The 12,984-nt window shown below is 33.3% G+C and overlaps 1 protein-coding gene across 4 annotated transcripts in view; it reads left to right on the plus strand.

Moving 5' to 3' along the window:
• MCPH1 (microcephalin 1) overlaps positions 1-12,984 on the plus strand; it is a 337,814-nt gene that overhangs the window by 23,892 nt on the left and 300,938 nt on the right. For all 4 annotated transcript variants that reach the window (XM_007476232.3, XM_056813405.1, XM_056813404.1 and 1 more), the window contains 3 exons: positions 5,546-5,633; positions 6,935-7,049; positions 9,489-9,629. In XM_007476232.3, the coding sequence (XP_007476294.2) occupies positions 5,546-5,633; positions 6,935-7,049; positions 9,489-9,629 (344 nt within the window). The remainder of the gene's footprint in view (positions 1-5,545; positions 5,634-6,934; positions 7,050-9,488; positions 9,630-12,984) is intronic.

The following is a 12,984-nucleotide window of genomic DNA, read 5'->3' on the forward strand; positions in this document are numbered from 1 at the left end:
TAATACATCCCTGTATTCCTGCAATTCTTACCTCAGTGCTTTGAATGTAGTAGAAAGTGCTTGATTGAATTGCATTGCAAAGGAAATAGCTAGTTCCTGTCTACCTACCATTTCCTATAAAAAAAAATATACTGTGATGCGACCCTATTCCTCTGTATCTCCCAAATACCTCCATTGTCTGGCCTCCTCTGCACTGTGGTATCATATCTTACTTGTAGCAAATGCATAGTGTTTGCTTGAGCTATATACCTTAGGATTTAATTTATATGCAATGAAATCCTACATTGGAGGGAATGTGGAAAAATGGATATATTCATTCATTACTGGTGAATTTTTGAACTTGTAGAATCTTTTGGGGGGAGCAATTACACTGTGAAAGTTAGAAAAATTGTAATAACCTTTTATTTAATAATTTAGTTGTTGGTTAAATACCTGAAAGTGTTATTAAGAACAACAAAAAGAGCTGTGTAGTCAGTAATTTTTATAGCAACATCATATCCCTGCAAAAATTGAATGTAACCTAAATATCTAAAAATGGAGGTGCAATTAGATTGTGAGAAATAGTGAAGGGAATACTATAATCTCATTTTGATTACCAAATATGAAGACTATTAAGAAATTTGGAAAGAAATGGATGAAATTATATAAATCAATGAAAGAAGAACTAGAATAACAGGTTACATGTTAAAACCATGTAAGAGAGGGCAGCTAGGTGACTCAGTGCATAGAGAACCAGGCCTGGCCTGGATAGGGGAGGTCCTGGGTTCAAATTTAGCCTTAAAACACTACCTGGCCACATGACCTTGGGCAAAGTCCCTTAATGCCATTGCTTTACTCTTACTGTTCTCCCATTTAGAATCAATTGTTTCTAAGTAAGGGTTTAAAAAAAAACATATAAGAGGAAAACTTATTGACATGAATGATGAAGAAAAAATGTTGGTATGAAAACTTTGAATACTTAAAATTATGCTTTATTCATTTAAATTAGACATTTATGATGTAAAAGTCTCAAATGTTTAGTTGGTTATGTTAATGTTCAATGTTGTGGTTTAAATGAAACAATTTAAAAAATAAGATAAGTTATAAATCTCATTATAGAGAAGAAAAATTTATAATGAAAGGTCTTTCTGTGCAAATCCTGGTTATAGAATTATAGTGGAGGCAACATAATTTTTAGTTATCAGTAATCACAAAGGTGTTTATTGAATATCTGCCATGGGTTATGTTTTGTTTAAGGGCTGGAAGTATAGCTAGTCAAAGGGCACTATAGCTTTAGTTGAGTTCTTTAAAGATGGGTGAGATTTAGATAGGGAGCATTTTATGTAGGGGAGATGGTATGAGTAAAAGCATGAATGCAAGGATGTGTGTTGTTTTTGAGGAACACAGAGTGGTTCAGTTTTTTTTTTGGAATAGTTGTACTTTGAGAAATAGAAAATTGGAATGACATCGCTAGAGGCTAGGTTGGGGAGGACTTTGAATCCTGTAGGCATTTGGAAAGAGTTTTGAGAAGAGTGTGTTGAGTCAGGAAGATTGTCTGGCAGTGGTGCCTATGACAGTATGAAGGAAGGATATCAGACGGTAAGGGAACTAATTTTCAAAGCCATACTTCAGCTCAGCCCTATGTATAGTTTTCTTTTACTTTCTACTAAGCTTGCATCCCAAAGCTCTTAGGTTTCTCTGCCACATCTCTACCACTGCTCCCAATTCATGATTAGCATAAATGCTTCAAGTCATAAAATTTGGAGTTCTTTTTTCCCCCAAAAAGATGATGGGGGTGGGGGGAAGGAAATGAAGTAAAATAAGAGAAACTCAAAGAGCATGATATTGTTAGGTTATAGGAACCTGGCATTTACATAGCATTTTAAGGATTGCAAGTACCTTTAAAAAAATCTTACCTTGTCTCTTAGAAAAGGTACTAGGTATCAGTTCTAAGGCAGAAGAACAGTAAGGGATAAGGGTTAACTGACTTGTGCAGGGTTCACACAGCCAGGAAGTATCTGAGGCTATATTGGAACCCAGGTCCTCCTGACTCCAGGTTTAGTCCTCTGTCTACTGTGCTACCTATCATCCCCTTGCAAAGTGCTTTTGACATATCTCAATTTAATCTGTAGTACACTGACGTTGGAGTTTAAGCATCTGAATTTAGATCTATCTGTGAATACTTTAATTCTGGAGAAGCCATTTAATCTCCTTGGACCTCAATTTCCTCAATTGTAAAATGAGGAGTTTGGTTTAGAGGAGTCTATGATCTGATATCCAACCCTGTAAAGTAGGCATTATGTATTTTTGCAGATGAAGAAAGAGAAACTATAGAAATCAGTTGACTTAGTCTTGGGTTGATAACTAAGAGTCAAAGGAAGGATTCAAAGAATAGTCTCTTCTGATTGTAAATTCAGCACTCTTCCTTGACCTCTCCTTAAAGAGATCAGAAAATATCTTCCTAAAATAATTGTTATGTGGTCAGCAGAGTTTCTTGGGCTAATTAAAAGCTCTTTTCATGTCTTAGTATACCTTCCCAATATGACCAGTAGCAATGCTTCTTTATGAAGATCCCATCATATATTTTCTATTTGACCCTATTTAATCTGACTCCCAATTTCATAGGTGATTTTCCTCTTCTTACCCCTCCCAATTACAAGGTTGAGTCAGATTGTCAGAAGCTGATTAAATGCACTTTCCTGGAGTTGTCTGGCTTACCTTCACATCCTAAGAGGAAAATGTTGAACCCATGTCTTTTATATCAGTTTACATATATAGTAATAAGCACAGTTGCCACCAACAATTAGGACAAAGCCATTTCTTCACCTCTGGATAGAAGGGAGAGAGACTAGGCAGGTGGAATGGTGTCTGTTGTACAAACTTGAGATAACAGGTCTAGACTAGAGTAGCAGAGGGAATGAAAAGAGAGAGATGTGAGAGATATTGCAAAGAGAGAATTGACAGTATTTGATGACCATGCTGGGGAAAAGGAAGGAGTCAAGTATGATTCTTAAGATTTTGACTTTTGTAGAATGATAGTATCATTCATTAAGAGAAAATAGAGGAGTTCAGAGGGAACTGATGTTCAATAAAAGAGAATTTAATTTTGACATGTTTAATTGATTATATACCTTTATTTAAATAATGAATAACATTAACTTTCTGATAATCTTGGGGTACAAATTACCCGAGCCTATTGATGCATTAAAACTTCCACCAATTCAATCAATTCAAACCACTAATCTTGAAATGTATATGTAAGTATACACACATATGTGTAACATTTATTACACAAGAGGGTTGCATGATTATCAAATTGTAATTAATAAAAAATATTTGTTTCAAGAAAACATTTTAAATAACTTTTAATAGTGACTAGCCCTGTGCTTTCATTGGTGTTGGGAATTCCTTGCTAAAAACATTCTCTACTGACACTCTTTACAATTTTTAGTCTTAGAGAGTTGCCTAGAACATCAGTTCTCAACCTTTTTTATCTCGGGACACCTTTTAATTTCTTAGAAATTATTGAAGGCCACAAGAAACTTTTGTTTGTATGTATTATATCTATTGATGTAATTTGACAATATGTATTTAATTAAACTGATAAAAGTTAAAAAGTTAATTCATTAAAAATATAAATAACTTACTTATGTTAATGTAAATAATAGTTTAATGAAAAATTACTATTTTCCAAACATCAAATTTTAGTGAGAAGTATGATACTGTTTTATGTTTTGGGAAATCTCATTAATGTCTGGCTTTATAGACGACAGTTGCTTTCTCAAATCTGCTTCTGCATTATCTGTTATACTATGTAGTTTTGGTTGAAGTAGATGAAGAAAGTCTGGCCTCACACACATGTGTAGATGAAAAAGGGAGAAATATTTTAGTAGTCTCTTTAAATAGTGGTTGATCTTTGATATTACACTAAAACTTGACAAATGGTTGTTTCTTAAAAATTAGTTGTAATTTGGAATCTGAAACTATCAATGGATTTCTGGTACTCTGTATTATATTTTACTTTACCTTTGGTAGTTTGATGAGATACTTTGGATAGATCTTTTATCCATGTATGCTTTTATAATACCATGCATTGATCATTTAGAAAAGATGGGTTTACTGAATTATTAAATCTTCCAAAAGTTGACACATTTCATTATACAATATCTATATTAGCACTATCTTATCATAAAATCTTTAGGTATTAGGAAACTGTCAGACTCACAGTGATAAATACACAGTTTCCAAAATTCTAATTTTCACTTGAAATACTGAATTTTATTGTAAGAAACTAATAGTATAAATTATTTTCCTCAATGTGACAGGTCCTTTGCATTCATTTTTGATAAAATGTGTGCCAAATACTGAAGTCTAAATAATCTTAGTTTGTCAGTTGTTCTTCAAAGAAAAATATTGTTCTGTGAAAAAAGTGGCTCATTCAGCTCACAGTGCAAACAGTTGCACAAGGATGTTTTTAGTATGCAGTAGAACTGCTTTATGTGGCCTTCTCATTTCATCACACAAAGAAGTGTCATCAAGGGTTAAATTAAGACCTAATGAAATTAATAATTTTTATCATTTTATCAAGGATATTTTTAAATGAAATGAGAATTTTTTTTAAAACTTTGAGTACATGATGGTGAAGAATGCAATAATGACTCATACAGTTTGTTCATTGCCTTGATTGGTGCTAAGGAATTGTTTCACTTACCATTGCTTTTGCAGCATCAGTATAAATGTCAACAGAGTTGGTTAAGGGTAGATCAAGAGAGTCAAATTAAGTTATTCAATACTTTGAATATTTCTGCACTATTTGTGCTTATTGCCAAACATTTACATAAGATATCTTTGATTATTAGTTGGTGCTTATATCAAATGAATACAAGCCATGTCTGTAAAATCTTCCATTTGTTAGGCAAAAGTACAGTTTTGCAGTCAAGATTTAATTTCACACTACATGTTTGTGGCTTTATTTTGCAGTCATGCAGCTTCTGAAAAACTCCACTATGTAATTGTGAGAGAAAGGGAATAAAAAAGGCAAATAACATAGTATTAATTCTTTTTTTAAACCCATACCTTCTATCATAGTAAAAACTAAGACAGAAAGGTAAGGGCTAGGAAGATGAGGTTAAGTGACTTGCCCAGGGTCACACAGCTTAGAAGTGTCTGGGGCCAGATTTGAAACTAGGTCCTCCCAACTCCAGGCCTGGTGCTATATCCACTGTACCACCCAACTGCCCTGCAACATCTTAGTATTATTATGAAATTTATTTTAATCTCACAGAGTCCCCTGAGTTTCTGGGACATTCAAGTGTCCTAGACAGTATACTTTGATAATGGCTGGTTTAGAGTACTGAGAACTTAGTTGAGCTGGCCTAGATCACACAGCTAGTATCTGTCAGAATTGAAACTGGAAAATAAGTTTTTCTGATTTTGAGGCTTGTTCTCTCTCCATCCTACTTTATTTGTATTGCTTTAATTGCTATGGTTGCAAGTTGAACATTGCGAATGTAATAGGAACTCATTTTCATTAAAGGATAATAACTTTTTATAAATTATTGTACAGATGCAGGTTATCTGGTAAACATGTTGATGAGTCTTTATTTCCTGCAATCAACACTCATGAAGGTTTATCAAGTCTAATTAAAAAAAAAGTGAGTATATAACAATATGTATCTTGAATGTGCATACTTCTTGTAATTGTGAGCATATTCATTTCACATTTTTATTCACAGAGAACATTTTTAGACATGATTTAAATTAGTTTAAAGCTGTTCTTAATGTTCTGTTTTTGATCTCTTGTTGATTTGAGCCAGGGGCAGGAGGGCTGTTGCTATGGCAGATAAAATGATTAGAGAAAACTAGTATCAGCAGGTATTGCCACAAATATTAGACAGATCTCTTGTCTCAGGTGTTTTTTGTTTGTTTTGTTTTGCTTTTTGTAACATTCCTTTGTTTTTTAAATTGGAGAGCCTGATCCAGGGTGGGAAGGGACTTTTTTTAAGATGTCTTGATTATTAAAATAAATAAGGAGCAAGAACTCTTTGCCAGTAAAAGATGTGGTAAAGGTATTTAATGAATTCTTTTAGAAGAAAGTCACCATCTCTCCCTTACATTTATTTTACTTTGAGCCAGAGCTCTTTGAGTTCAAGATTTGAAGCTACCTCAAATATTCTACTCTGTAATCTTTCAGCTAATTATAGTGAAGAAGAATCTTTAACACTTAAATTCCATTATCTGATTGGGTTCCTACAGTGACAACATCTTATCTCTACCAAGGCTTACTTCCCTTATGTGTCCTTCTTTATATCACAAAACACTCTCTCAGTGTTTCTGTAGGTTAAAGTATGGCTCTGAATAGTAAACAGAGATAGAAGGTGACCTTATTTCAGTACTCAAAGTTTAACGCATATTAGGTATTATGGGAAATTTCACAAAGAGGAGAAAATTTAATTCTTCTATAAGAAGATAGAATCTAATGTGAAATATGAGAATAAAACAAGTCAAAAACAGGCAGCAACAATATATAAAATTGTGGGTCACTTGGGTTGGAAAAAAAATTGTACCATCTCCCATCCACAAAAAGTTGATTTTATGGATAGTAGTGAGAGGTAATGTGCAAACGTGTCCATTCACATGGTGCTTATAATTTGTGTTAATCTTCCTTTGAAAAACTAATGTGAATCATGTTCATTCTTGCAAAAATGATCTGCCTAGTTCAAGTATACAGATACAACCATTAAAGGTTTAAATATAACACACCATGAACCATATCAATAGTTTCTTTCCTTAACATAAAGGAATACCTATAATTCTGTAATATCTAATGATTCAGAATCACTTCAGTAAATAACATGCTTGCTTTAGAAAGATTATATAGACATGTCAAAGGATTATTTTTCATATTAATCATCTGTTATATAGTAGTTGTATTTAATGTTATCCTTTTCAACAGAGAAAATGCATGCAACCAAAAGACTTTATTCCTCGAACACCAGAAAACGATAGAAGACTTCAAAAGAAAATTGAGAAAATGGCTAATGAGCTAAATATGCAAAAAACATCCATAGGTAAGTTAAATTTTATAATGTGTTATCCTTTATTTTTGAAGTTAGTTCAAACAGTCCACTGTCAGTAGAGTGTAGTCCAAATGAACTACATCTTTGCTTAGTAAGAGAGAGGGCGTATAGGTTGCAGAGCCATTTTTAGTGATTTTTGAAAGATTCATGTAGAATTGAAGAGGAACCACTCTATGAGAAGAAGAAAATCTGCCATGTATAAGCTGAATAGCCTGACTTTATTACCTGGAAAATCCTAGAATAGATCATTGTAGTACATATAGAAAAGGAAATGGTGATTACAAAAAAGCCAAAATGACATCATCAAAAATTGGTCATACCAGATTAACTTTATTTCCATTTTTCATGATTGCTCAACTAGTATGATCAAAGGAATGCTTATAGATATAGTTTACAGTTTATGTTTATATATATATACATATATATATTATATAGTTTATAGTTAGAATTTAGCAAAATATTTGACTATAACATAAAGATAGCCAGGTGACATGGTAGATAGATTCTTGGACTTGGAGTCAGAAATCTATGGAGCTCAAATCTTGCCTCAGACACTCACTAGTCGTATATCCCTGGAAGAGTCACTTAACTTCTCCCAGGCTCAGTTTTCTCATCTGTAAACTAGAAAGAATAATAGCCTCTACCTCATAAGGCCACTGAAGAGAGTTAATACAATAAACTTAAAGTACTGTATAAATATTGGCTATAATTATTACTGTTTTCCATTCTTGTGGAAAAGTTGGAAAGAAGAGGAAAAGATAACATAATTAGATGGATTCATAACCTGCTGGATGGCCAGTTTCAAAAAATATTTTTTAATGTTTCAATTGAAAAGTTCTGGGGAAAATTTTAGAAAATGATAGGAAATAATGTACTTTTCAACAAACCAAAATAATATAAGGAGGATTTTCTGACAAAAACTTTGACCATTCAAAATATCAATAAGTAAAAATTGTTAATAGTGATGCTTTGTCATTCTCAATATGTCACTAAATAATGCCCCCAAAATAGAATATAATACTATATCTTAAGGGCAGTTTGGTGGCTAGGAAAGTGACAGGAAGTCTTGGGTCCAAAATTGGCCTCAGATACTACCTAGCTGTGTGACCCTGGGCAAGTCACTTAACCACAATTGCCTGGCCTTTATTACTCTTCTGCTTTGGAACTGATACTTAGTATTGATTCCAGATGGAAAGTAAAGATTAAAAAAAAATACTCTATCTTAAATTCCATATGATTTTTCTCATACATTGTACTTTTTTATAAAGGAAACAGTACCTAAAACATCATATATTTTGCTATTTTTCCACTGCCTTCAAAATTCATTCTCATTTAGGACTATAAGGTTTTGGAATTGGAAGGGGCCAGAGTGGAAACTTAAAACCAATTCCTTCATTTTATAGGAAAAGAAATGGAGGCCTAGAGAAGTTAACTGAGTTTTACATGGGTCAAAGAAAGGACATATATTACCCTCTGACTCCAAATCCAATTCCTTTCTACTTCACCATATTACCCAGCTCTATTATATATTTATAATTAGCTTATAGCATAATCAGTTAATATAAGAGGTGGAAATTCCATTTGACAGATGAAGGAACTAAAGCCTAGAGCTGTTAAGACTGAAGCTAGATGGAGTAATTGAGTTAGATGCTCTTGATTTTTAGTTAATTTTAGTCTAATGATTTTTTAATATTAAGCAGCTTCACTATACTTTTTCCTTTTCCTTTCACCTTGCCAGCTGCCTCCTCTTTTTTCTATTTCCCATTATTTGCACTTTACTGGTATTTAATTTCAGATTTTGTTTATGTGTCATTGTGTGGGAGACAATGGCAGCCAAACATTGAAAAGTCTGATTGTTGCATAATGTTGTATTGCTGGGGAATAGTTACTAGCAAATTATTAAACTGTTTTTGTATTAACTATTAGTGTCTAACATGAAGATTGTTAAATTTAGTTGCAGTTCGTGTCCTGAGTGGAAATTGTTACAGCTTTAGAAATAACTTTTGAGTCTGACATAAAAATCTGACAAATTGGAGGAGGTGAGATTTAGTCACCCAAAACTGCAAAATTTCAGGCATGTTAATATTTAGAATACATTTGTAATTTAACAGAAAGTGACATTACTAAATTAGAATTGTAAGAAATTCATTAATTTAGTAGGAGATATCTATAAATAAAGAGTATTAGAATCAGAAGTGGTAGATAGGCATAAGAGATTAAGGAGGAAAAGTCATGTAGGAAATAATAAAAGTAGCAAATCAAAAATACTAAAAATATGCCCTTGAAAAAATGAATTGGAGTGAATGGAGGAGAGAAATCTAATTCTAAGAAATATCCACTTGTATAAGTTATTTTATATCCTGGATAACATCATGATATTTAATTGTGATAGTGCCTAACATAGAAAATTTTCTTGATTTTACCCCCCAGATAATGATATACCAGTTCTGCTCTTTGAAGCTGATGGTTCATTGATGTATAGCCCTACCGCTAAAATTAAGGATCAGTGCAATGCAATGGAGAAGAGATTACAGGAAATGAAAGATAAAAGGGAAAACCTTTCTCCTACATGTAAGTAATTTTACCTTTATACTTTTTAAGGGGGATGAATGAAACAAGAAGGTACAACCCTCTTTCTTTTTTAAAATTACATTCTCTATCCCCAAAATGAGCATGTTCAAAACAGCACATAAAAGGATTGAATATAAAACTTTAAGACTACATTTCATACTTCTTTCCAAAAAAAAAATGTATTTTAAGTCATTTACTTTCAAAATTTTCCTGCTTGTTTGTGCTTCCTTCTGAACTTCTTTCTCTTTTCTTCTGTGCATTTTAAAAATGTTTCAATGGCCCTCTTTTTTTGACATTATTACTATCTCCTCGCTACCTAATTCTTTTGACTGTTCCCTCCCTGTTATTTTCCTTCCTTTTAACTTTCTCTATCCCCTGTGCTCTTTTCTATCAAGTTTGATATGTTTCTATAGCAAATGTGTGTGTTACTATATTTGTTCAGCCCTCTTTTGTGCATTTCAGATAAAACCGAGGCTTATCTAATATCTGCTTCGCCTGATTGTTTCCTCTTTGCTTTTTTTTTTTAAACCCTTACCTTCTGTCTTGGAGTCAATACTGTGTATTGGCTTTTTAGGAGGGTGCTCAGTGGATTTTTCTATTTTCTCTTTGCCCTGGGTTTCTATTAGATCTGAGCAGGTTGTTTTTTTTTTTTATGATTTCTTGAAATATATTCAAGCTTTGCTTTTTATCATGATTTTCATGGAGTCTGATTCTTAAATGATCTTTTCTTGACTTTTTTCCAGGTCAGTAGTTTTTCATAGGTGATATTTTATGTTCAACTTCGTTATTTTATTACAGTATTTTAGCTGTCTCAAGGAGCTGTTCATTCCTGTTTGTTCTATTGGGTTTTTCAGGGAGTTATTGTTTGAGTAAGTCACCACTTTGTATTCTAATCTATTCTTCCAATCAATACTTCAGAGTTTTTGGTTTTCATTTTTAAACTCTTGTTTCACTTATCCTGGGCATTCATGGATGACTTGTGGTAAACCTTTTTTTTTTCTTTAAGTTTCTCCTTGCTGTTTTTACAAAATTACTATTGGAATTATTATTTATTTATAATTATGACTACTGCTACTGCTGATTCCTTTCCTTTTGCTGCCTAAAATTCACCCCAGCCTCCCTCATTCTTTAAAAAACTTGTACACACCTCACTAGATACTACCATCTCTACTATCTATCATCCTATATCTTGCTTCTTCTTGGCTAAATTCCTTAGGAAAAAATCCATCTCTACTTATTTAGTATCTCTGTTTCTTTTCCTCTAAACTCTTTTGCAGCTTGGCTTCTTACCAGCTGAAACTAGTGAGAGTTAAAAGTAATTTTTTACTTTTTTTATCATCATTCTTTATGACTTCTCTACAACATTTGACACTGTTGACTATCATCTCTTTCTGGATACTTTCTATCTTTGAATTTTCATAACAGTACTCCTCATTCCTTCTAATGCTGACCATTCCTTTTCATCATCCTTTTCTGGATCTCATGTCATGCCCAGTGACTATAGGTATCCTCTAAGCCTCTGTCCTAGGTCCTCTCTCTTGTCTTTCTATATTCTTTTCAGATCATTTGATGATCTAATCAAGCCTAATAGGCTTATTTATCAACTCTAGATGAGTAACTCTCAGATCTACAGATCAAGCTCCAGTCTCTTGAGGTCTTTCTGTCTCTGTGTCTCTGTTTCTCTGTCTAACTCAATATGACTACTAACCCGATATATCTAGTCCATTTCCAAATCTTGTCATTTTGCCTTCATTTTTGTCTTGTACCCCCTCCCCCCCAGCCATTCCCCTAATTGCAACTCTCATTACTTCTGGCATGGACCATGTAGTTTCCTAATTAGCCTCCCTGCCTCAAGTCTCTCTTCACTTTAGTCCATCTTCAATGCAGTGGACAAAATTATTTTCCTAAAGTCTAGCTTGGATCATTTTGACATCTACCTACCTCTCTCTCCCCCAGTAGTTTCTAATGGCTCCATATCACTTTTAGAATCAAATATAATCTTTTCTGCTTGGCATTTAAAGCTCTTCACAGCATGTACCCTTTCTGTTTTTCTGATCCCATTGCACCCCTTCATATACTCTTATTTTATAGCCATACAGATCTATTTGTTGCTTTTGCCCCATGGTGCTCTACCTTCCCTTACTGTGCCTTTGTACCGACCCCATTCCTAGCATGCTCTTCTTCCTCATCGCTGCCTTTTAGAATTCCTGTTTCCCTTCAAAGCTAAGTTCAAAGTTGAAGTACTAGCGAGGCATTTCCCAGTGCTCTAGTTACCAGCACCTTTTCTAATTTTTAGCTGTTATCTACTTTTCATGTATCTTCTATATAGAGATCTCTTGTTTCTTAAACTTCTAGCCTGTGCTTGAATATATCACTAGGCCTAGAAAACATCATTCCTGCTCTGTAAGAGGGGTTACCACTTAAATCCTTTTGCCTCATTTTCTTCATATGTGAAATGGGATGGAGAAGGAAATGGCAAACTACTCTAATATCTTTGCCAAGAAAACCCCAAATGAGGTCACAAAGAGGTGATCAAGACTGAAACAACTAAACAGAATATTTTTCATAGTAGTTACTTGTGTTTCCTGTCTCTGTGTTCCCAAGTAGTGAATAATTTAGAGGGGAATGCTATTTCTAAGAGTCAGCAGTGAATCCTATATTATGACATATGTCATAATTATAATTTGGTTTTGAACGTTAAGGTTTTCTTTTAATGCATGAAGCCCTTTCTTTTTTGTTTTTGGTATATTCCATAGATTCCTTGAAAGAGGAAAAGCTCTGATCAGTATTATATATATATATATATATATATATATATATATATATCACAGGTGAGGGAAAGCCTTCAAGTAGGGATCAAGGTCCAAGATGTTAACATAAATTTATGCCTATGGATTTGTCTACAACATAGACTGTTTTAGCATTTTTTTTAATTTTAGGTTTTTTTTTTTATGAAAAGAGAACTAGATTTGGAAGAGGACCTGGGTTCAGATTCCAGCCTTACTCCTTGCTATGTTTGACTTAGAGGAATTCAATCTCTCAAGGGCTTTGGTTTCCACTGTAAATTGAGAGGGTTTAATTAAATGACTTCTTCCAACTCATTTTATGATGCTGTGACCTTCTCTATAATCTCTCATCCCAAAACTAGTATAAGATATTGCAAATTAGAATATTTGAAACTAGAATCCCAAGTTTTATTTCCCTGTACTTTCTTATTTTTCATATTATCTCTTAGTGAATAGAATCATCTTGGGAATCTTTTATATGCCCTCATTTTACCTTCTCTTCATCTTTGAAGACACACATCATTGCATTTTGGTTAATCCTGTTTGGTTCCTGACTTCTTCAGTATTTT

Source organism: Monodelphis domestica, chromosome 1 (genome assembly GCF_027887165.1).
Source record: "Monodelphis domestica isolate mMonDom1 chromosome 1, mMonDom1.pri, whole genome shotgun sequence".
Lineage (NCBI taxonomy): Eukaryota > Metazoa > Chordata > Mammalia > Didelphimorphia > Didelphidae > Monodelphis > Monodelphis domestica.